We start from the raw sequence: 22834 nt of genomic DNA on the forward strand, positions 1-22834 counted from the left end.
GGAAGGGAACCCAGAAGCCATGTTCATTTGTAAGGCATGTTAGCATGGTGGTGCACCGAGAGATCGAGAGATCCCTGGCATAAGTGAGCAGTCAGTTCCCAGGAAGATCTGCTAACATCAGGCGTCTTTTTTTTGCTGTAAATGCATCTTATACTCATCACTATGTAAATAGGACGCAAAAGCAGCTTCTGCTGATTAAAATGATATATCGCATGCCTATATTCAGTTTGAGACTGCGGATGTATCTGCTTACGAAATTCTGCATTACAGTGTTTTCATGGAAATCATTGCTGATTGTAATTTTTCTTTTTCTTTAAAGAGAGCTGTGTAGAACTCTGAACTTTTCTTTGTGTGCGTTGGAGAAACCGAGCAAATCTTTTTCTGTGTTCACATTTCTACCTAATTTTATTTATTTATTAACAGTTTCTTATATAGCGCAGCAAATTCCGTTGCGCTTTACAATTTGAAATAACAACAACAAACTGGGTGATAACAGTCATAGAGGTAGGAAAGCCCTGCTCGCAAGCTTACAATCTATAGGGAAATAGCACCTTTCCTTGTGTACATATGCCTATCTATTGCATAGAATGAGAAGACATGTGAGGATATGTGTGGACTGTACAGAGTGGATGCAATTTAATAGGAAGGTTTATGAAAGTTATGTGGGCGGTTCTGGAATTTGGTACGCTTGCCTAAAGTAGTGAGTTTTCAGGGAACACTTGAAGGTTTGGAGACTAGAGGAGAGTCTTATTGTGCGTGGTAGGGCATTCCACAGAGTGGATGCAGCCCAATGAAAGTCCTGCAGTCGTGAGTGGGAGCGAGTAATGAGGGTGGATGAGAGACGCAGGTCTTGTGAAGAGCGAAGAGGTCGGGTTGGGAGATATTTTGTGATAAGCGAAGTGATGTACGTTGGTGTAGTTTGGTTAATGGCCTTGTGTGTAAGTAGGGATCATTTAATGTAGGGATCATTTTATTACTGCGCACTAGGGGAACTTTCAGTTGTAAGGCATGTTGTCACTCGATGCCTGCCATTCCAGTAATTTCGTACTCTGCCCTGCAGTATTATTGTATTAAAAAGTACTACTGTATTTACTGTGCTCTTGACAGGGCTTGCTACATTGTACAGTATTCTATAGTGCTATATCCATCTGCTGCTATTTAGCACTGTACTGTAGTTTTCATTAGTGGAACAATCGTCACTCAGTGGTGAAGTTGTGTATTGCATGCTGTGGATCCTCTCGCTTTATCACGCCTTACTTTGCCTACCTGCGCTATTTGTATGACGCGACTAGGACGCCTGTATGGCGCATCAGCAGTAATGATGAGCGTGGCTACATCTGTATACAGTAAATATACGGATAGAAAAGTAGTTTATGTGAGTAGTATGAGGAGTCCATGAAATCCTGGGGAAATTGATTTATTGTTTTGTAACTAGGAGAAGGTTGTGCTGTTGTACAGAAATCTGCCAATATAAAAGGGAATAAAACAAAGCCTGTTTAGTAATTATTCTTACTCCAAATAGATATTTTCTTTTAAAAAAATGTAACATATAAAGATAATTGCTATGTTCATATTTTCCCAAGCACATCTATTTATGGCAGTTGCCAATTGATCAAATAAACAACCTACTGCCCACAATAGGACAAGCTTGTCTGATCCAATGTCGTCTTACATTTGCCTTTAACATTTTGCAAAGTAACTATATTTATCATTTATTACACTTGAAAGGCATTAAATGTACATAACAGATGCATTACTTGGAACTCTCTTGCTGTGGCGCATCACATTTTAACTTGGATTCATGGGTCACAGTTTCAGATTGTTTTCTGGTGAGATAGAATAAACAGACAATAAAACAGTGTAAATAATGGAATATCTTTCAGAAGACAAAAAGAATGGGAAAAAAAATAAGAATTTACTTACCGATAATTCTATTTCTCGGAGTCCGTAGTGGATGCTGGGGTTCCTGAAAGGACCATGGGGAATAGCGGCTCCGCAGGAGACAGGGCACAAAAGTAAAGCTTTCCGATCAGGTGGTGTGCACTGGCTCCTCCCCCTATGACCCTCCTCCAAGCCAGTTAGGTACTGTGCCCGGACGAGCGTACACAATAAGGGAGGAATTTTGAATCCCGGGTAAGACTCATACCAGCCACACCAATCACACCGTACAACTTGTGATCTAAACCCAGTTAACAGTATGATAACAGCGGAGCCTCTGAAAAGATGGCTCACAACAATAATAACCCGATTTTTGTAACTATGTACAAGTATTGCAGATAATCCGCACTTGGGATGGGCGCCCAGCATCCACTACGGACTCCGAGAAATAGAATTATCGGTAAGTAAATTCTTATTTTCTCTATCGTCCTAGTGGATGCTGGGGTTCCTGAAAGGACCATGGGGATTATACCAAAGCTCCCAAACGGGCGGGAGAGTGCGGATGACTCTGCAGCACCGAATGAGAGAACTCCAGGTCCTCCTTAGCCAGGGTATCAAATTTGTAGGATTTTACAAACGTGTTTGCCCCTGACTAAATAACCGCTCGGCAAAGTTGTAAAGCCGAGACCCCTCGGGCAGCCGCCCAAGATGAGCCCACCTTCCTTGTGGAATGGGCATTTACATATTTTGGCTGTGGCAGGCCTGCCACAGAATGTGCAAGCTGAATTGTATTACACATCCAACTAGCAATAGTCTGCTTAAAAGCAAGAGCACCCAGTTTGTTGGGTGCATACAGGATAACAGCAAGTCAGTTTTCCTGACTCCAGCCGTCCTGGAACCTATATTTTCAGGGCCCTGACAACATCTAGCAACTTGGAGTCCTCCAAGTCCCTAGTAGGTGCAAGGCACCACAATAAGCTGGTTCAGGTGAAACACTGACACCACCTTAGGGAGAGAACTGGGGACGAGTCCGCAGCTCTGCCCTGTCCGAATGGACAAACAAATATGGGCTTTTTTGAGAAAAAAACCACCAATTTGACACTCGCCTGGTCCAGGCCAGGGCCAAGAACATGGTCACTTTTCATGTGAGATGCTTCAAATCCACAGATTTGACTGGTTTTAAACCAATGTGATTTGAAGAATCCCAGAACTACGTTGAGATCCCACAGTGCCACTGGAGGCACAAAAGAGGGTTGTATATGCAATACTCCCTTGACAAGTTCTGGACTTCAGGAACTGAAGCCAATTCTTTCTGGAAGAAAATTGACAGGGCCGAAATTTGAACCTTAATGGACCCCAATTTGAGGCCCATAGACACTCCTGTTTGCAGGAAATGCAGGAATCGACCGAGTTGAAATTTCTTTGTGGGGCCTTCCTGGCCTCACACCACGCAACATATTTTCGCCACATGTGGTGATAATGTTGTGCGGTCACCTCCTTTCTGGCTTTGACCAGGGTAGGAATGACCTCTTCCGGAATGCCTTTGTCCTTTAGGATCCGGCGTTCCACCGCCATGCCAACAAACGCAGCTGCGGTAAGTCTTGGAACAGACATGGTACTTGCTGAAGCAAGTCCCTTCTTAGCGGCAGAGGCCATAAGACCTCTGTAAACATCTCTTGAAGTTCCGGGTACCAAGTCCTTCTTGGCCAATCCGGAGCCATGAGTATAGTTCTTACTCCTCTACGTCTTATAATTCTCAGCACCTTAGGTATGAGAAGCAGAGGAGGGAACACATACACCGACTGGTACACCCACGGTGTTACCAGAACGTCCACAGCTATTGCCTGAGAGTCTCTTGACCTGGCGCAATACCTGTCCCGTTTTTTGTTCAGACGGGACGCCATCATGTCCACCTTTGGTATTTCCCAACGGTTTACAATCATGTGGAAAAAACTTCCCGATGAAGTTTCCACTCTCCCGGGTGGAGGTCGTGCCTGCTGAGGAAGTCTGCTTCCCAGTTTCCATTCCCGGGATGAAACACTGCTGACAGTGCTATCACATGATTTTCCGCCCAGCGAAAAGTCCTTGCAGTTTTTGCCATTGCCCTCCTGCTTCTTGTGTCGCCCTGTCTGTTTACGTGGGCGACTGCCGTGATGTTTTTCCCACTGGATCAATACCGGCTGACCTTGAAGCAGAGGTCTTGCTAAGCTTAGAGCATTATAAATTTACCCTTAGCTCCAGTATATTTATGTGGAGAAAAGTCTCCAGACTTGATCACACTCCCTGGAAATTTTTTCCTTGTGTGACTGCTCCCCAGCCTCTCGGGCTGGGCTCCGTGGTCACCAGCATCCAATCCTGAATGCCGAATCTGCGGCCCTCTAGAAGATGAGCACTCTATAACCACCACAGGAGAGACACCCTTGTCCTTGGATATAGGGTTATCCGCTGATGCATCTGAAGATGCGATCCGGACCATTTGTCCAGCAGATCCCACTGAAAAGTTCTTGCGTGAAATCTGCCGAATGGAATTGCTTCGTAGGAAGCCACCATTTTCTACCAGGACCCTTGTGCAATGATGCACTGTTTTTAGGAGGTTCCTGACTAGCTCGGATAACTCCCTTGGCTTTCTCTTTCGGGAGAAACACCTTTTTCTGGACTGTGTCCAGAATCATCCCTAGGCACAGCAGACGTGTCGTCGGGATCAGCTGCGATTTTGGAATATTTAGAATCCACCCGTGCTGTTGTAGCAGTATCCGAGATAGTGCTACTCCTACCTCCAACTGTTCCCTGGACTATGCCCTTATCAGGAGATCGTCCAAGTAAGGGATAATTAAGACGCCTTTTCTTCGAAGAAGAATCATCATTTCGGCCATTACCTTAGTAAAGACCCGGGGTGCCGTGGACAATCCAAACGGCAGCGTCTGAAACTGATAGTGACAGTTCTGCACCACGAACCTGAGGTACCCTTAGTGAGAAGGGCAAATTTGGGACATAGAGGTAAGCATCCCTGATGTCCCGGGACACTATATAGTCCCCTTCTTCCTGTTCGTTATCACTGCTCTGAGTGACTCCATCTTGATTTGAACCTTTGTAAGTGTTCAAAAATTTTTTTAGATTTAGAATAAGTCTCACCTAGCCTTCTGGCTTCAGTACCACAATATAGTGTGGAATAATACCCCTTTTCTTGTAGTAGGAGGGGTAATTTAATTATCACCTGCTGGGAATACAGCTTGTGAATTTTTTCCCATACTGCCTCCTTGTCGGAGGGAGACCTTGGTAAAGCAGACTTCAGGAGCCTGCGAAGGGGAAACGTCTCGACATTCCAATCTGTACCCCTGGGATACTACTTGTAGGATCCAGGGGTCCTGTACGGTCTCAGCGCCATGCTGAGAACTTGTCAGAAGCGGTGGAACGCTTCTGTTCCTGGGAATGGGCTGCCTGCTGCAGTCTTCTTCCCTTTCCTCTATCCCTGGGCAGATATGATCTTATAGGGACGAAAGGACTGAGGCTGAAAAGACGGTGTCTTTTTCTGCAGAGATGTGACTTAGGGTAAAAACGGTGGATTTTCCAGCAGTTGCCGTGGCCACCAGGTCCGATGGACCGACCCCAAATAACTCCTCTTCCTTTATACGGCAATACACCTTTGTGCCGTTTGGAATCTGCATCACCTGACCCCTGTCGTGTCCATAACATCTTCTGGCAGTTATGGACATCGCATTTACTCTTGATGCCAGAGTGCAAATATCCCTCTGTGCATCTCGCATATATAGAAATGCATCCTTTAAATGCTCTATAGTCAATAAAATACTGTCCCTGTCAAGGGTATCAATATTTTTAGTCAGGGAATCCGACCAAGCCACCCCAGCTCTGCACATCCAGGCTGAGGCGATCGCTGGTCGCAGTATAACACCAGTATGTGTGTATATACTTTTTATGATATTTTCCAGCCTCCTGTCAGCTGGTCCTTGAGGACGGCCCTATCTATAGACGGTACCGCCACTTGTTTTGATAAGCGTGTGAGCGCCTTATCCACCCTAAGGGGTGTTTCCCAACGCGCCCTAACTTCTGGCGGGAAAGGGTATACCGCCCATAATTTTCTATCGGGGGGAACCCACGCATCATCACACACTTTATTTAATTTGTCTGATTCAGGAAAAACTATGGTAGTTTTTTCACATCCCACATAATACCCTCTTTTGTGGTACTTGTAGTATCAGAAATATGTAACACCTCCTTCATTGCCTTTAACGTGTGGCCCTAATAAGGAATACGTTTGTTTATTCACCGTCGACACTGGATTCAGTGTCCCTGTCTGTGTCTGTGTCGACCGACTAAAGTAAACGGGCGTTTTAAAAACCCCTGACGGTGTTTTTGAGACGTCAGGACCGGTACTAATTGTTTGTCGGCCGTCTCATGTCGTCAACCGACCTTGCAGCGTGTTGACATTATCACGTAATTCCCTAAATAAGCCATCCATTCCGGTGTCGACTCCCTAGAGAGTGACATCACCATTACAGGCAATTGCTCCGCCTCCTCACCAACATCGTCCTCCTACATGTCGACACACACGTACCGACACACAGCACACACACAGGGAATGCTCTGATAGAGGACAGGACCCACTAGCCCTTTGGAGAGACAGAGGGAGAGTTTGCCAGCACACACCAAAAACGCTATAATTATATAGGGACAACCTTATATAAGTGTTTTCCCTTATAGCATCTTTTTTATATATTTCTAACGCCAAATTAGTGCCCCCCCTCTCTGTTTTAACCCTGTTTCTGTAGTGCAGTGCAGGGGAGAGCCTGGGAGCCTTCCCTCCAGCCTTTCTGTGAGGGAAAATGGCGCTGTGTGCTGAGGAGATAGGCCCCGCCCCTTTTTCGGCGGCCTCGTCTCCCGCTCTTAATGGAGTCTGGCAGGGGTTAAATATCTCCATATAGCCTCCGGAGGCTATATGTGAGGTATTTTTAGCCAAAATAGGTTTTCATTTGCCTCCCAGGGCGCCCCCCTCCCAGCGCCCTGCACCCTCAGTGACTGCCGTGTGAAGTGTGCTGAGAGGAAAATGGCGCACAGCTGCAGTGCTGTGCGCTACCTTTAGAAGACTGAGGAGTCTTCTGCCGCCGATTCTGGACCTCTTCTTATTTCAGCATCTGCAAGGGGGCCGGCGGCAAGGCTCCGGTGACCATCCAGGCTGTACCTGTGATCGTCCCTCTGGAGCTGATGTCCAGTAGCCAAGAAGCCAATCCATCCTGCACGCAGGTGAGTTCACTTCTTCTCCCCTAAGTCCCTCGTTGCAGTGATCCTGTTGCCAGCAGGACTCACTGTAAAATAAAAAACCTAAGCTAAACTTTTCTAAGCAGCTCTTTAGGAGAGCCACCTAGATTGCACCCTTCTCGGCCGGGCACAAAAATCTAACTGGCTTGGAGGAGGGTCATAGGGGGAGGAGCCAGTGCACACCACCTGATCGGAAAGCTTTACTTTTGTGCCCTGTCTCCTGCGGAGCCGCTATTCCCCATGGTCCTTTCAGGAACCCCAGCATCCACTAGGACGATAGAGAAAAGAGGTTACACTTATATAGACATACACATACTGTATTACATGCATTATCAATAAATCCAATTAAAAGGACATAGAAAAATGCACTGACTGTTCAGCTAATTCATTATAGTTGTGGCAGGGACAGCATAGTTCGACATGGAGTTAATGTGGAACATCAGGATTTCCCAGGTTTAGCAGAGCAGCAGGACTGAAGAGTCCAGTCAAGGTTTTGCCTCAATCAGTTGTCACCCAGAAGCTAGGCTAATTAATTAATTAACAGCACCTGTAATCTGCCTTTAAGTATATGTTCAGTTCACAGGGACAGTGCTTCTGATGGTGACTAGCATCCAGAAGGGGGTGTGGTGATGTCAGGGCCATTGAACTGTACCGACGTGATCATGTACTACTATGAACCTGTAATGATGTGCTCCTGTGAGCCAGTACTGAGGTGATCCTGTACTATTATGAATGTATGCGGATGTAAACCTGCACTGCTATGCTAAGAGACTCCTGTGTTGTCCTGCGTAAATAAATAAAGAAAGAAACCGGTGACGTTTTAGCCGGTCTATGTGATTCCTGTCACACAGTGTACAGCACAACAAATTACTAATTTTTTGAATAAATAAATAAATAAATATCCTTCCATTTGGTGAACCTAGACCCAGACTAAACAGTGTACAGCACATTAGATGTATCCTGTAAATCAGATAACACAATATATGCATCACTTATTAATACACTATCTGCCTGACCGTAACATTTCCTCCCTGTTCAGAGAACTCGGTCACAAGCCAACAGGGTGTGACAGCGCCCAGACATTTGTGTGTGTTTCCATTACTGCAAGATCAAGGAGGATGCTGAGATCTACTGACAAACAGGAGTTGAACAAGGTTAAAGGGACCGCTTTCATGACAGTAATTCACGATTTTTCTACAGATAAATTACAAAACTGTAAGCTAATGGTAGACCACATGAGATTGCAGCACAATATACATGTGCATAAAATATCCAGATTTTATGATGCATGTAAAGTGTATGTAAATGGGTTGACGCTCATACCTACAGCTGCAATACATATGCATTTTATTAGTGTGGAATGGTAAGAGATCAAATCCTACTTATAAAAGGACACATCTTAAAACACCACTGTCATATATTACATTGCACTGACAGATGTGTATAAAACTCAATGTGGGAATGGTGACTCATTGTGACATGCATGCTTTACAACACGCACATCTACAAATTACACATTTTATGCACGTGTCTAAGAGGCTCTACACAGTCTTGTATGATGACCTGCTCTCTGCATGTACAGGAATATCTTGCTTAGTACTATCTTTAAAATGTTTGTATAGTCAGTGTGTATCAGCTGAAGTACACTGTTGTTCTTTTTACAATACCTCCTATTTTCTTGCTTTTCCTGAAACACACACATGGACACAATATCTAAGCTGGACCTATAGTTTGGCTGTACGACTTTCAGCTGAAACGATAACATTTCTACTATTTATTAGTTGTTTTCTACTTTTATTGTAGGATATCAGCTTTTATTACAAACGGACATTTATTTAATTTCACACTTCTGCCATTTGTTCTCAGATGCCAGTCATTTTTTTTCTTCCAGTGAATACTAAGAACTTGATGTAGAGTTGAATGTATCTCTATGTACTTTCCAGAACTTATCCTACCTGTTTCACACTTCACATGCTCCAGAACTAAGCATATGTAAGCAGGATTGATGCAGAGTTATACAAATTTCAGTCACAAACTGACATAAGGTTTGTGACAGGCGCGCTCATGCAATGTTCAGTGTGGGCTAAGTAGAGCTGGTTAGAAGTGAATAGAGACAAACAATGGCAGTTGCTCGATCATTCCTGGAGATAATTATATATCAGGTGCTAGAAAGGGGGAGGGGTCACAGACAAACAGCAGACAGAGAGGGGGGTGCTTTTTCCCCCTGGTATCCCCTCAGCACACTACAAATTACCTGTAACCATACCTGAACCTATCTGGTAATAGAAATTCAAAGAATTTGTCACACATGTTTGCAAACGCATGTTTAGCTGCTGAGCCACTTCCCGGCTTCTCTGATATCATCAGTCCTAACACTACATAATAGCAGTGCCCACATAGGGCCATGTGATTTGTCTACAGTAGGGCCTCATGATAAAGGCTATTACTAAAACACATCCAGACAGAGAGCTAACTTACCCGGGTGCCACCTCCAGGATATCCCATTAGCACTACAAGGAACAGCATGTCTTACAAATACTGCTCCCATTCAATACCTTTCTTACACAAGCAGACAAGCAATTGCTCAATCATTCATGGAGACAATTATATATCAGGTGCTAGAAAGATTATGGTTACAGGTAATTTTTAGTGTACTGGGGAATACCGGGGGGGGGGGGGACCCCCCCCCCCCCCCTCTGTCTGCTGTTTGTCTGTGACCACTCCCCCTTTCTAGCACCTGATATATAATTATTTGTCTGAGAAGGGCATTGAATGGGAGCAGTATTAGGAAGGCATGCTGTTCCCTGTAGTGCTAATGGGAGAACCTGGGGGTGGCTCCCGGGTAAGTTAGCTCTCTGTCTGGATGTGTTTTGGTAACAGCCTTTATCATGAGGCCTTACTGTAGACAAATCACATGGCCCTATGTGGGCACTGCTATTACGTAGTGTTAGGACTGCTGATATCAGAGAAGCTGTGAAGTGGCTCAGCAGCTAAACATGTCTCTGCAAACATGTGTGACCAATTCTCTGAACTTCTATTACCAGACAGGTTCAGGTATGGATACAGGTAATTTTTTTAGTGTGCTGGGGGGATACCAGGGAGGGAAAAGCACCCCCCCCCCCTCTGTCTGCTGTTTGTCTGTGACCCCTCCCCCTTTCTAGCACCTGATATATAATTATCTCCAGGAATGATTGAGCAACTGCCACTGTTTGTCTGGATATAGTGGGTCCCTGCTCGGTGACAGTGTCCACGCCAGCATCGCAGTCCGTTTCCCTAGACTGTGATCGAAATGCAATTTAATGGCGGGTCTCACCTGGGGGACCCTCTTTCCTTCATAGCAGCCATGCGAACCAAGAGAGCACTGCGACCGTGTGCCCAATGCCGGAACGTCCCCGCTGCAAGTACCCGGGAACTGAGCCAGCAGGAGTATGCAACGCTGCTGAAGAGGTGACGGAACCACAGCACAGAATGTCATCCTGACATGTAAGTGCTGGGGCCCTTGAAGTCTTCAAGCAAAAGCTTTTTCAGGGCTGCCCAGTGCAGCCCCCCTGTTAAGTGACCTGCTCTGCAGGGCACCAACTCGAAACTGAAGGCGGGGTTATAGAGGAGGCCCCAATGCATCCTGGGACAGTCTAAAGCTTTAGCCTGTTGGTGCCTGGATCAAGATCCATCTCTACACCCAAATGTTTCACTGTGGAACCAATGTACCCCGCTGCAAAAAATGGACTGTAATTTATTTGCCTCATTTGTAAAAGACTTGGGCTACCACCCTTTACCCCATGTGGCAAATTACCACAGCTAATTAAATCTCGCACCAACAATTTAAAAAAACAATAGAAGGAAAACTATAATGAATTAAAGGATTGCCATTAAATAAATAAAAGTCAGATTAGACTTAGTGTGATACATTAAAAATTAGTGATCAGTGTTAAATTCTCAGAGCTCACAAGACCTGAATTAACAAATGAATGATAGCTTTAATGATTAAAAACTACACATTTTATTCTATGTTAATTTGTCACAATGGTGAAGACAAGCGAGTTGTCTGAGAGCAACAGACAAACTATTATCACCAAACACAAGACATCTAAAGGGTACAAGGACATCTCCAAAGACCTTGGCAACTCTGTTTTAATAGCATGCAATGTTATTAAGATGTTATCAACTCATGAAACTGTAAAGAACCTTCCTGAACATGGGGCAAATAGGAAAATCGAGGTCAGTAGTCTTCAAAGGTTGGTAAAAACTGTGGAAAAAACACCAAGTAAAATATCCAAAGAATTGAAGGCTGACCTGAAACAATCTGGAGTGATGTGTTAACATGTACCATACGCTACATTCTAAACCAAGAAGGGTTTTATAGGTGAAGGCCAAGGTGGACCCCACTGCTGAAAAAAAACATATATAAAGAGGGACGACTGATCTTTGCCAAACGTCTAGACAAACTACAATACGTCTGGGCAAATGTTCTGTGGACAAACAAAATCAAAATAGCACTATAGGCAACAAAAGTAAGCTTTTAAGGAGAACACCACCCTACTTACAGTTAAACATGCTGGAGGTCCCTAATGTTTTAGGGCAACTTTGTGGCCTCTGGTACTGTCGGCTTTCATTATTGAAGGAACCACAAAATCAGAGGACTGACCAGGCATTTTGGAGAAAATTAGGTTTGGGCCAAAGATCATTGATCCTCCAGCATGATGATAAAGCTGATTATTTATCTTGAACTTAAGCTATATACTTATTAAAGACAACATACGCAATAGGCGCACGAGGTGCCGTAATGGTACGCACTTAGCGTAACAGACGCTAGGCCGTGGTCGAGACGCATGAGCGGCACGTTCGCTCATGGCTTACACTTGGTATCGAGCAAGCTATAGGCGGTCCGAGTACCGTAATGCTACGCTATTAGCGTAGTGGACGCTGTACCGCGAGAGCGGGATACAAGCGGCGCTGACGCTCACAGATCTACACACAGACAACCTTGTAACAATACACTGTAAGGGTATGCTTACGCTGTAAACCTTATTACTGTAATACTACCACAATGTAACGCTGATTAACCTTTATGATATGAAAGCTGTTTGAGCGACAGACGCTCAATAACCCTTAGTAATAAATGATGAAATACACAAGACCTGATGTAGATTTAAAAATCACTCCGGCTCTAACACCAGGTGGATGATTCTTTTAGTATAAAAAGGGGAAAACAATACATCAGATACACTACAGATCTAACATTAATACCTAAACAGAATATCTAGACATAAATACAAACATTAACAAATGATTGAAAATACAGATACATAGAATGAGAATGACTGGCATACATTAACCGGGTAACAAAGTGGCCACAGAGAAACATACCATATGGGGAAACACTCGCAAGCGCGACCGGATCCAGTCCTCCAATTATCCGACTGATAATTGTTGATGAGAGAGAGTCTTGTGTCACCAAGCCTATTGCAAGCTATATTTATTTACTAACTCAAGACATACTACAATAGATACTGGGGTGGTCTTCTGTTTGCCGGCGGTCGGGCTCCCGGCGCTCAGTATACCGGCGCCGGGAGCCCGACAGCCGGCATACCGACACTTATTTTCCCTCATGAGGGTCCAACGACCCCCATAGAGGGAGAATAAAATAGTGTGGCGCGCGTAGCGCGCCACCGTGCCCGTAGCGTGGCGAGCGCTCGGTAAGCCGGCGGTCGGGCTCCTGGCGCCGGGATGCTGGTCGCCGGGAGCCCGACCGCCGGCCAGCCGTAGTGAACCCTAGATACTGTGTGCTCTCTTTCCATTGGTTAGGGGGTGGGACATGTACTGCACCTGGGATCATTGGTTAGTTCAAGAAGTGGGCGATGGCTAGGACTTGTTAGTATTCTAAATTCCTCTTTGTCTGATTATATTGAGGAAAGCTATTGTTTTGGATCTTCCAAACAAACTCTGTCTCTGGGCTTTGTTTACCCCACCTTCAGTTGAGATAATTGACAACTCAGCACTCATTATTCTGGAGAGAAACCTGGTTCTATTCATAAACAAAGGTGTAAGCCCTCTTCATAGAATCTCAAAGCTTAGTGTAAATAAGGCTATTGTATTCAGTCTGTGGGAAATAAATGACTGAATTCTATTCACCTACCCTGCACTTGTGTAATTTATTCGGAATGCAATTAATCTTATTTTCTACTTCTGTGCATAACCATGAGCAGGAACTATGCGAATCCCTCCCAATTATCATAGGCACAACACCCCTTCAATACCCCACAGCTGGACACCAACCACTACCCTCCAACCTTTGTCTGAGCCCTCCCAGCATGCAAAGAGGAATCTCTCTGTCTAGGAGGTTTTAAACTTACCATACTTGCTGACATTGTTAATGGGAATATTAACTATAATATATTATTACGCTATTTGGGTTAAATATGTCGCGATCGAGTCGCACGCTACAAGCTCACAAACTCCGCCGTATTTACACATCCCATGCGCACGAGACGCTGGAGCGTCCCTTACAAAATCTGCGGGGATGTGTACGCACGGGGGACCAGGCGACGAGCAGCATGCGCACACATTAGGGGTTAATACAAGGCATATGAATCATGATATTTTTCGACTCTGACAATGATAAAGATCCAAAACACACATCCAAAGCACAAAGGATGTTTTAAACTGGCCAGCAATGAGTCCTGATCACAATCCAATTGAAAATCTTTGGAGAGCTGAAATCTAATGGGCCCTTCACAATTAAAGATTTCACTGAACTATATGAAGGTTCTCATTCATTAATGAATGAGAACTCGTTCATATCGTTCAGTGTGTAGGCACCAACGATGAACGATGCGCGGTCTCACGCTTGTTCAGCATTGGTGCCGGGTCGCTTATGCATGCAAGCCAATATGGACAATCTTGTCCATATTAGCATGCACTGCTATGGAGCCGTGTGACAGGGGCAGTGAAGAAACTTTACTCCCCCGTCACCTCCCCCCGGCCGCCGGGTCGCCCGTCGACCAGTTCGCCGGCAGGTCGCCAAGTGTGTAGGGCCCTTAACATTGGAAAAAAGGAATCAAATATTTAAAACCTTTTAAATGGTGTCAAATGGCTGGTTTGTGCATTTTTTTGAATTAAAAAAATTATAAAGCTCATGAATTTCATTTAATTACAAAGGAATGGAATGAAAATGTAAAAAAAAAAAAAATTATCAAAAGCAATTATTTTTTGTTGAACTATACACTTTAACGAAATTTGGGGTAACGAAAAAGTTGATTTGGGGGTAATTTGAGAATGTTTATTTTTTAACTCCCAAAATGACATGTAAACATTGGTCCAAATAAGCCAGGGATGGGGAACATTTGGCCCTCCAGCTGTTGTTGAACTACACACACCAGCATGCCTTGCTACAGTTTTGTAATATGGCCATGCTAAACCTGTTGCAGGGCATGCTGGGATGTGTAGTTCAACAACAGGTGGAGGGCCGAAGGTTCCCCACCCCTGAAATAAGCTAACTGAAAACTTCCAAATGTCTAATTAGTCACTAATGAGGGTTGGCAGGAGGTTCTGAAGTAAATAGCGACATTTTTCACACCCTCAGGGGGTGCACAAAAAAAATGCAAAATTCTTCTAAAGAAGTAATGAGAGGTTTAAAACTGGATTGCAAACAGAGGCGTCACCGGGTGTGCACTCTCGATCTCCCGTGCACCAGAGGTGCGCTCAAAGGGTAAAATGGGGCATGGCCACACATAAAGGGGCGTGCCTGTATAAAGAGGGGGCACGGCCTCATGGGGACCCGCAATCATCACTCTGGAGATACTTGCCCCCGGAGACAGTTTTCCCGTTCTGTCAGCTCGTGATCTATGACAGGAGCAGAGTGCTGCAGGAGACTGTTACACTGCAGTACCCGGCTCCTGTTACTGCTGAGGAGCCAGCATTTTGGTGTCACCCGTTCAAAGGGTGATACCCGGGTGCGGGCCGCACCCCCCTTATGACGCCACTGATTACAAATACAGTGCACAGTGCATTGAAGTTCAGGGCACACAAGGCAACTCGCACCTACAGTAATTAGATTAATCCCTAAGTGTATGTGGAGTTTACACATACACACAAGCTGACCGACAGAGATCCCTAAAGTAAACAGCCTGTGTATCCATACAAACATGAAAAGATAGACCATGAACACAGCAATGCACTATCTTCCATATATGGTGTGCCTGCTTTCACAAATAATGATTTTGTTTACAAAAATAATTAATTATCCTTATTTCTGTTCCATTTCTAATCTGTTTGCTGCAAGAGCTTAGATGGGTACAGAAGTTGTGGTGGTGCTGTTGACTTGTACATTTACTCAGTGTTACTCCTGGTACACGGATGATAGGTCGACAATAATAAGAAAGTAAATAGGTCAACCCCATTTGGTCGACACACATTAGGTCGACAGGTACAAAAGGTTGACAGAGCATAAGTTCGACAGTTTCAAATAGTCAACATGCATATGGTCAACATTTTTTTAAAATGTTTCTATACTTTACCATCCACGGGGACTATGATTGGGAATAGTAAACTGTGCTAAGCAGTAATTGGTGTCACATGTGATTAAATATACAAAATGACATAAAAAAAATGCAAAAAAAAAAAAATCTGTGTTGACCTTTTTTGTGTCAACCATTTCCATGTTGACCTTTTGTACCTGTTGACCTTTTTTTTTTTGTCTACCTTTGCACCAGGCCCGTCATCAAGGGGGGACGGTGGGGACTCCAGTCCCGGACCCTGGTTGAGAGGGGGCCCGGGTGGCAGCAATGAGGATCGCGGGGACAGGACAGCTGCCTGCGCAGTGCGCACCGGCAGGGCAGGCAGCCACGGAGGCACACAGAGCAGCAGTGTGTATTCTTTCTATTGAGCCGGCCGCGAGCCAATCGGAGCTCACGGGCCGCCAAGCCAGCTCCTGATTGGCTGCCGGTCCGTGAGCTCCGATTGGCTCGCGCCCGCCTCAATAGAAGGAATACACACTGCTGCGCTGTGTGCCTCCGTGGCAGCCTGCCCTGCCGATGCGCACTGCGCAGGCAGCTATCCTGTCCCCGCGATCCTCATTGCTGCCACCCGGGACCCCTCTGGTAAGCTTTGGGGGAGCTACGGGTTGGGGGGGGGTCTTCCAAGTTTGTCAGTCCCGGGCCCCATCATTTCTGATGGCAGCCCTGCTTTGCACTGTTGACCTTTTGACCCTGTCAACCATATGGGATCGACCTAGTGACTAATATTGGTTGACCTAATTGATCCACACCTGTTACTCCCTAGAAAATATATTTAACAATCTCTCTAACTTCAGGTTTTTTCTCAATAGAAGAAGATATACTTTAATATCTGAAGGAAAAAACTAAAAATACAAACAACATATTAGAAAGTAACACATGAAACAGCAACATCCAAGCTGACTAACATTTAATTCTCTGTATAAGCAAACACAGTACAGTATTTGATAAGTCTGACAGAAAACATAACAACAATAAGGATAAAATAAGAATTTACTTACCGATAATTCTATTTCTCGGAGTCCGTAGTGGATGCTGGGGTTCCTGAAAGGACCATGGGGAATAGCGGCTCCGCAGGAGACAGGGCACAAAAAAGTAAAGCTTTTACCAGATCAGGTGGTGTGCACTGGCTCCTCCCCCTATGACCCTCCTCCAGACTCCAGTTAGGTACTGTGCCCGGACGAGCGTACACAATAAGGGAGGCAATTTGAATCCCGGGTAAGACTCATACCAGCCACACCAATCACACCGTACAACTTGTGATCTAAACCCAGTTAACAGTATGATAACAGAAAGAGCCTCTTAAAGATGGCTCCTTAACAATATAACCCGAATTTGTTAACAATAACTATGTACAGTATTGCAGATAATCCGCACTTGGGATGGGCGCCCAGCATCCACTACGGACTCCGAGAAATAGAATTATCGGTAAGTAAATTCTTATTTTCTCTATCGTCCTAAGTGGATGCTGGGGTTCCTGAAAGGACCATGGGGATTATACCAAAGCTCCCAAACGGGCGGGAGAGTGCGGATGACTCTGCAGCACCGAATGAGAGAATTCCAAGTCCTCTTTTGCCAGGGTATCAAATTTGTAGAATTTTACAAACGTGTTTTCCCCCGACCACGTAGCTGCTCGGCAGAATTGTAATGCCGAGACCCCTCGGGCAGCCGCCCAAGATGAGCCCACCTTCCTTGTGGAATGGGCCTTAACAGATTTAGGCTGTGGCAGGCCTGCCACAGAATGAGCAAGTTGAATTGTGTTACAAATCCAACGAGCAATCGTCTGCTTAGAAGCAGGGGCACCCAACTTGTTGTGTGCATATAGTATCAACAGCGAGTCAGATTTTCTGACTTCAGCCGTCCTTGAAATGTATATTTTTAAGGCTCTGACAACGTCCAACAACTTGGAGTCCTCCAAGTCGCCAGTGGCCGCAGGCACCACAATAGGTTGGTTCAGGTGAAACGCTGATACCACCTTAGGGAGAAAATGCGGACGAGTCCTCAGTTCTGCCCTATCCGAATGGAAGATTAGATAAGGGCTTTTATAAGATAAAGCCGCCAATTCAGATACTTTCCTGGCGGAAGCCAGGGCCAGTAACATAGTCACTTTCCATGTGAGATATTTAAAATCCACCTTTTTCAATGGTTCAAACCAATGGGATTTGAGGAAATCTAAAACTACATTTAGATCCCACGGTGCCACCGGAGGCACCACAGGAGGCTGTATATGCAGTACTCCTTTAACAAAAGTCTGTACCTCAGGAACTGAGGCCAATTCTTTTTGGAAGAATATTGACAGGGCCGAAATTTGAACCTTAATAGATCTCAATTTGAGACCCATAGACAATCCTGATTGTAGGAAATGTAGGAAACGACCCAGTTGAAATTCCTCCGTCGGAACACTCCGATCCTCGCACCACGCGACATATTTTCGCCAAATGCGGTGATAATGTTTCGCGGTGACTTCCTTCCTTGCCTTAATCAAGGTAGGAATGACTTCTTCTGGAATGCCTTTCCCTTTTAGGATCTGGCGTTCAACCGCCATGCCGTCAAACGCAGCCGCGGTAAGTCTTGAAAGAGACAGGGACCCTGTTGTAGCAGGTCCCTTCTCAGAAGTAGAGGGCACGGGTCGTCCGTGACCAACTCTTGAAGTTCCGGGTACCAAGTCCTTCTTGGCCAATCCGGAGCCACTAGTATTGTTCTTACTCCTCTTCACCGTATAATCTTCAATACCTTTGGTATGAGAGGCAGAGGAGGAAACACATATACTGATTTGTACACCCAAGGTGTTACCAGTGCGTCCACAGCTATTGCCTGTGGATCTCTTGACCTGGCGCAATACTTGTCCAGTTTCTTGTTGAGGCGAGACGCCATCATGTCTACCATTGGTCTTTCCCAACAGTTTATTAGCATGTGGAAGACTTCTGGATGAAGACCCCCCTCTCCCGGGTGAATATCGTGTCTGCTGAGGAAGTCTGCTTCCCAGTTTCCACGCCCGGGAAGAACACTGCTGACAGTGCTATTACGTGATTCTCCGCCCAGCGAAGAATCTTGGCAGCTTCTGCCATTGCACTCCTGCTTCTTGTGCCGCCCTGTCTGTTTACATGGGCGACCGCCGTGATGTTGTCCGACTGAATCAACACCGGTTTTCCTTGCAGGAGTGGTTCCGCCTGGCTTAGAGCATTTTAGATTGCTCTTAGTACCAGAATGTTTATGTGAAGAGACTTTTCCAGGTTCGTCCATACCCCCTGGAAGTTTCTTCCTTGTGTGACTGCTCCCCAACCTCTCAGGCTGGCGTCCGTGGTCACCAGGATCAAATCCTGTATGCCGAATCTGCGGCCCTCCAATAGATGAGCCTTTTGCAACCACCACAGAAGATATACCCTTGTCCTTGGCGACAGGGTTATTCGCAGGTGCATCTGAGGATGCGACCCTGACCATTTGTCCAACAGATCCCTTTGGAAAATTGTTGCATGGAATCTGCCGAATGGAATTGCTTCGTAAAAAGCCACCATTTTTCCCAGGACTCTTGTGCATTGATGTACAGACACCTTTCCTGGTTTTAGGAGGTTCCTGACAGGTCGGATAACTCCTTGGCTTTTTTCTCGGGAAGAAAAACCTTTTTCTGAACCGTGTCCAGAATCATCCCTAGGAACAGCAGACGTATCGTCGGAAAACAGCTGCGATTCTTGGAATATTTAGAATCCAGTCGTGCCGTCGAAGAACTACTTTAGATAGTGCTCTTCCGACCTCCAACTGTTCTCTGGAACTTGCCCTTTTTAGGTCGTGCAAGTAAGGGATAATTTAGATGCCTTTTTTCTTTGAAGAAACATCTTTTCGGCCATTACCTTGGTAAAAAGGCCCGGGGTGCCGTGGATAATTCAAACGGCATCGTCTGAAACTGATATTGACAGTTCTGTACCACGAACCAGAGGTACCCTTGATGAGAAGGACAAAATTTGGACATGGAGGTAATCCTTGATGTCCAGGGACACCATATAGTCCCCTTTTTTCCGGTTCGCTATCACTGCTCTGAGTGACTTTATCTCGATTTGAACCTTTTATGTAAGTGTTCAAAACATATTAGATTTAGACTATGTGTCACCAAGCCGTCTGGCTTCAGTACCACAATATAGTGTGGAAAAATAATACCCTTTTCCTTGTCGTAGGAGGGGTACTTTGATTATCACCTGCTGGATATACAGCTTGTGAATTGTTTCCAATGCTGCCTCCCTGTCGGAGGGAGCCGTTGGTAAAGCAGACTTCAGGAACCTGCGAGGAGAAGATGTCTCGACTCTCCAATCTTTACCCCTGGGATAATACTCGTACGATCTAGGGGTCAACTTGCGAGTGATCCCACTGCGCCCTGAGACTCTTGAGACTACCCCCCCACCTTGAGTCCGCTTGCACGGCCCCAGCGTCATGCTGAGGACTTGGCAGACGCGGTGGAGGGCTTCTTTTCCTGGGAAAGGGCTGCCTGCTGCAGTCTACTTCCCTTACCTCTATGTCTGGGCAGATATGACTGGCCTTTTGCCTGCATGCCCTCATGGGAAAGGAAAGATTGAGGCTGAAAAGACGGTGTCTTTTTTTTTTAGCTGAGATGTAACTTGGGGTAAAAAAGGTTGGATTTCCCAGCTGTTGCTGTGGTCCCCAGGTCCGATGGACCGACCCCCAAATAACTCCTTCCCTTTATACAGCAATACTTCCATCTGCCGTATGGGATCTGTATCACCTGACCACTGTCGTGTCCCTGACATCTTCTGGGAGATATGGACAACGCACTTATCTTGATGCCAGAGAGCAAATATCCCTCTGTGCATCTCACATACATATATATAGAATGCATCCTATTAAATGCTCTACATGAATAAAATATTTTCAGTCAGGGAAACCGACCAAGCCAACCCAGCACTGCATCTCCAGGCTGATGGCGATCGCTGGTCGCAGTATAACCACCGTATGTGTGTATATACTTTTTAGGATATTTTTCCAGCTTCCTATCAGCTGGCTCCTTGAGGGCGGCCGTATCTGGAGACGGTAACGCCACTTGATAAGCGTGTGAGCGCCTTATCACCCTAAGGGGTGTTTCCCAATGTACCCTAATTTCTGGCGGGAAAGGGTATAACGCCAATATTTGCTATCGGGGTAACCCTACGCATCATCACACACTTCATTTTATTTTATCTGATTCAGGAAAAACTACAGGTAGTTTTTTCACTCCCACATAATACCCTTTCTTGTGGTACTTGTAGTATCAGAAACACGTAACACCTCCTTCATTGCCCTTAACGTGTGGCCCTAATGAGAAATACGTTTGTTTATTCACCGTCGACACTGTATTCAGTGTCCGTGTCTGTGTCTGTGTCGACCGACTGAGGTAAATGGGCGTTTTTAAAAACCCCTGACGGTGTTTCTGAGACGCCTGGACCGGTCCTAATAGATTGTCGGCCGTCTCATGTCGTCAACCAACCTTGCAGCGTGTTGACATTCTCACGTAATTCTCTAAATAAGCCATCCATTCCGGTGTCGACTCCCTAGAGAGTGACATCACCATTACAGGCAATTTCTCCGCCTCCTCACCAACATCGTCCTCATACATGTCGACACACACGTACCGACACACAGCACACACACCGGGAATGCTCTGACAGAGGACAGGACCCACTAGCCCTTTGGGGAGACAGAGGGAGAGTCTGCCAGCACACACCAAAAACGCTATAATTATATAGGGACAACCTTATATAAGTGTTTCTCCCTTATAGCATCTTTTATATATATACAATATCGCCAAAATCAGTGCCCCCCCTCTCTGTTTTAACCCTGTATCTGTAGTGCAGTGCAGGGGAGAGCCTGGGAGCCTTCTCTCCATCTTTTCTGTGAGAGAAAATGGCGCTGTGTGCTGAGGAGATAGGCCCCGCCCCTTTTACGGCGGGCTCGTCTCCCGCTATTTTTGAAGTTAGGCAGGGGTTAAATATCTCCATATAGCCTCTGTGGGCTATATGTAAGGTATTTTTTGCCTCTAATAAGGTTTTTATTTGCCTCTCAGAGCGCCCCCCCCAGCGCTCTGCACCCTCAGTGACTGTTGTGTGAAGTGTGCTGAGAGGAAAATGGCGCACAGCTGCAGTGCTGTGCGCTACCTTTATGAAGACTCAGGAGTCTTCAGCCGCCGATTTTGGACCTCTTCTCTCTTCAGCGTCTGCAAGGGGGCCGGCGGCGCGGCTCCGGTGACCATCCAGGCTGTACCTGTGATCGTCCCTCTGGAGCTAGTGTCCAGTAGCCAAGCAGCAAATCCACTCTGCACGCAGGTGAGTTCACTACTTCTCCCCTAAGTCCCTCGTTGCAGTGATCCTGTTGCCAGCAGGACTCACTGTAAAGTAAAAAACCTAAGCTAAACTTTCTCTAAGCAGCTCTTTAGGAGAGCCACCTAGATTGCACCCTTCTCGTTCGGGCACAAAATCTAACTGGAGTCTGGAGGAGGGTCATAGGGGGAGGAGCCAGTGCACACCACCTGATCTGGTAAAAGCTTTACTTTTTTGTGCCCTGTCTCCTGCGGAGCCGCTATTCCCCATGGTCCTTTCAGGAACCCCAGCATCCACTTAGGACGATAGAGAAATATACATATTATTTACAACAATTCTTAACATTACTGCTAATACCAAGACACACTGTTAAAGCAACTATGGTACTGTGATTGAAACTGAATCAACAGCACACCCTAGTGTTTAACCTCTCTTTATTATACAATATATAGACCAGAGAGAGGACGCCATAGTTCCAGTAAGGCAATCAATATATTATGCACGTACATCAAATATCCTGAACCTTGTCAGCAATGTATCCCCACAGGCACAAACAAACTTAAGTGACGGGCACAGGTGATTGTACAACTTAGTAACACAAACAGGAAAAATAAGAATTTACTTACCGATAATTCTATTTCTCGGAGTCCGTAGTGGATGCTGGGGTTCCTGAAAGGACCATGGGGAATAGCGGCTCCGCAGGAGACAGGGCACAAAAGTAAAGCTTTCCGATCAGGTGGTGTGCACTGGCTCCTCCCCCTATGACCCTCCTCCAAGCCAGTTAGGTACTGTGCCCGGACGAGCGTACACAATAAGGGAGGAATTTTGAATCCCGGGTAAGACTCATACCAGCCACACCAATCACACCGT

General features: G+C 45.7%; 1 protein-coding gene across 5 annotated transcripts in view; it reads right to left on the reverse strand.

The window, feature by feature from the left end:
- Positions 1 to 22834, reverse strand: part of IBTK (inhibitor of Bruton tyrosine kinase) — a 325853-nt gene that overhangs the window by 12248 nt on the left and 290771 nt on the right. For 3 of the 5 annotated variants that reach the window (XM_063916884.1, XM_063916885.1, XM_063916886.1), the window contains one exon: positions 1758 to 1826. In XM_063916884.1, the coding sequence (XP_063772954.1) occupies positions 1758 to 1826 (69 nt within the window). Of the gene's footprint in view, positions 1 to 1266; positions 1463 to 1757; positions 1827 to 11222; positions 11399 to 22834 lie in introns of those variants that run through there. The other 2 variants (XR_010176005.1, XM_063916888.1) reach the window with 2 other exon arrangements.

The sequence above is a fragment of the Pseudophryne corroboree genome, chromosome 4 (assembly GCF_028390025.1).
Source record: "Pseudophryne corroboree isolate aPseCor3 chromosome 4, aPseCor3.hap2, whole genome shotgun sequence".
NCBI lineage: Eukaryota > Metazoa > Chordata > Amphibia > Anura > Myobatrachidae > Pseudophryne > Pseudophryne corroboree.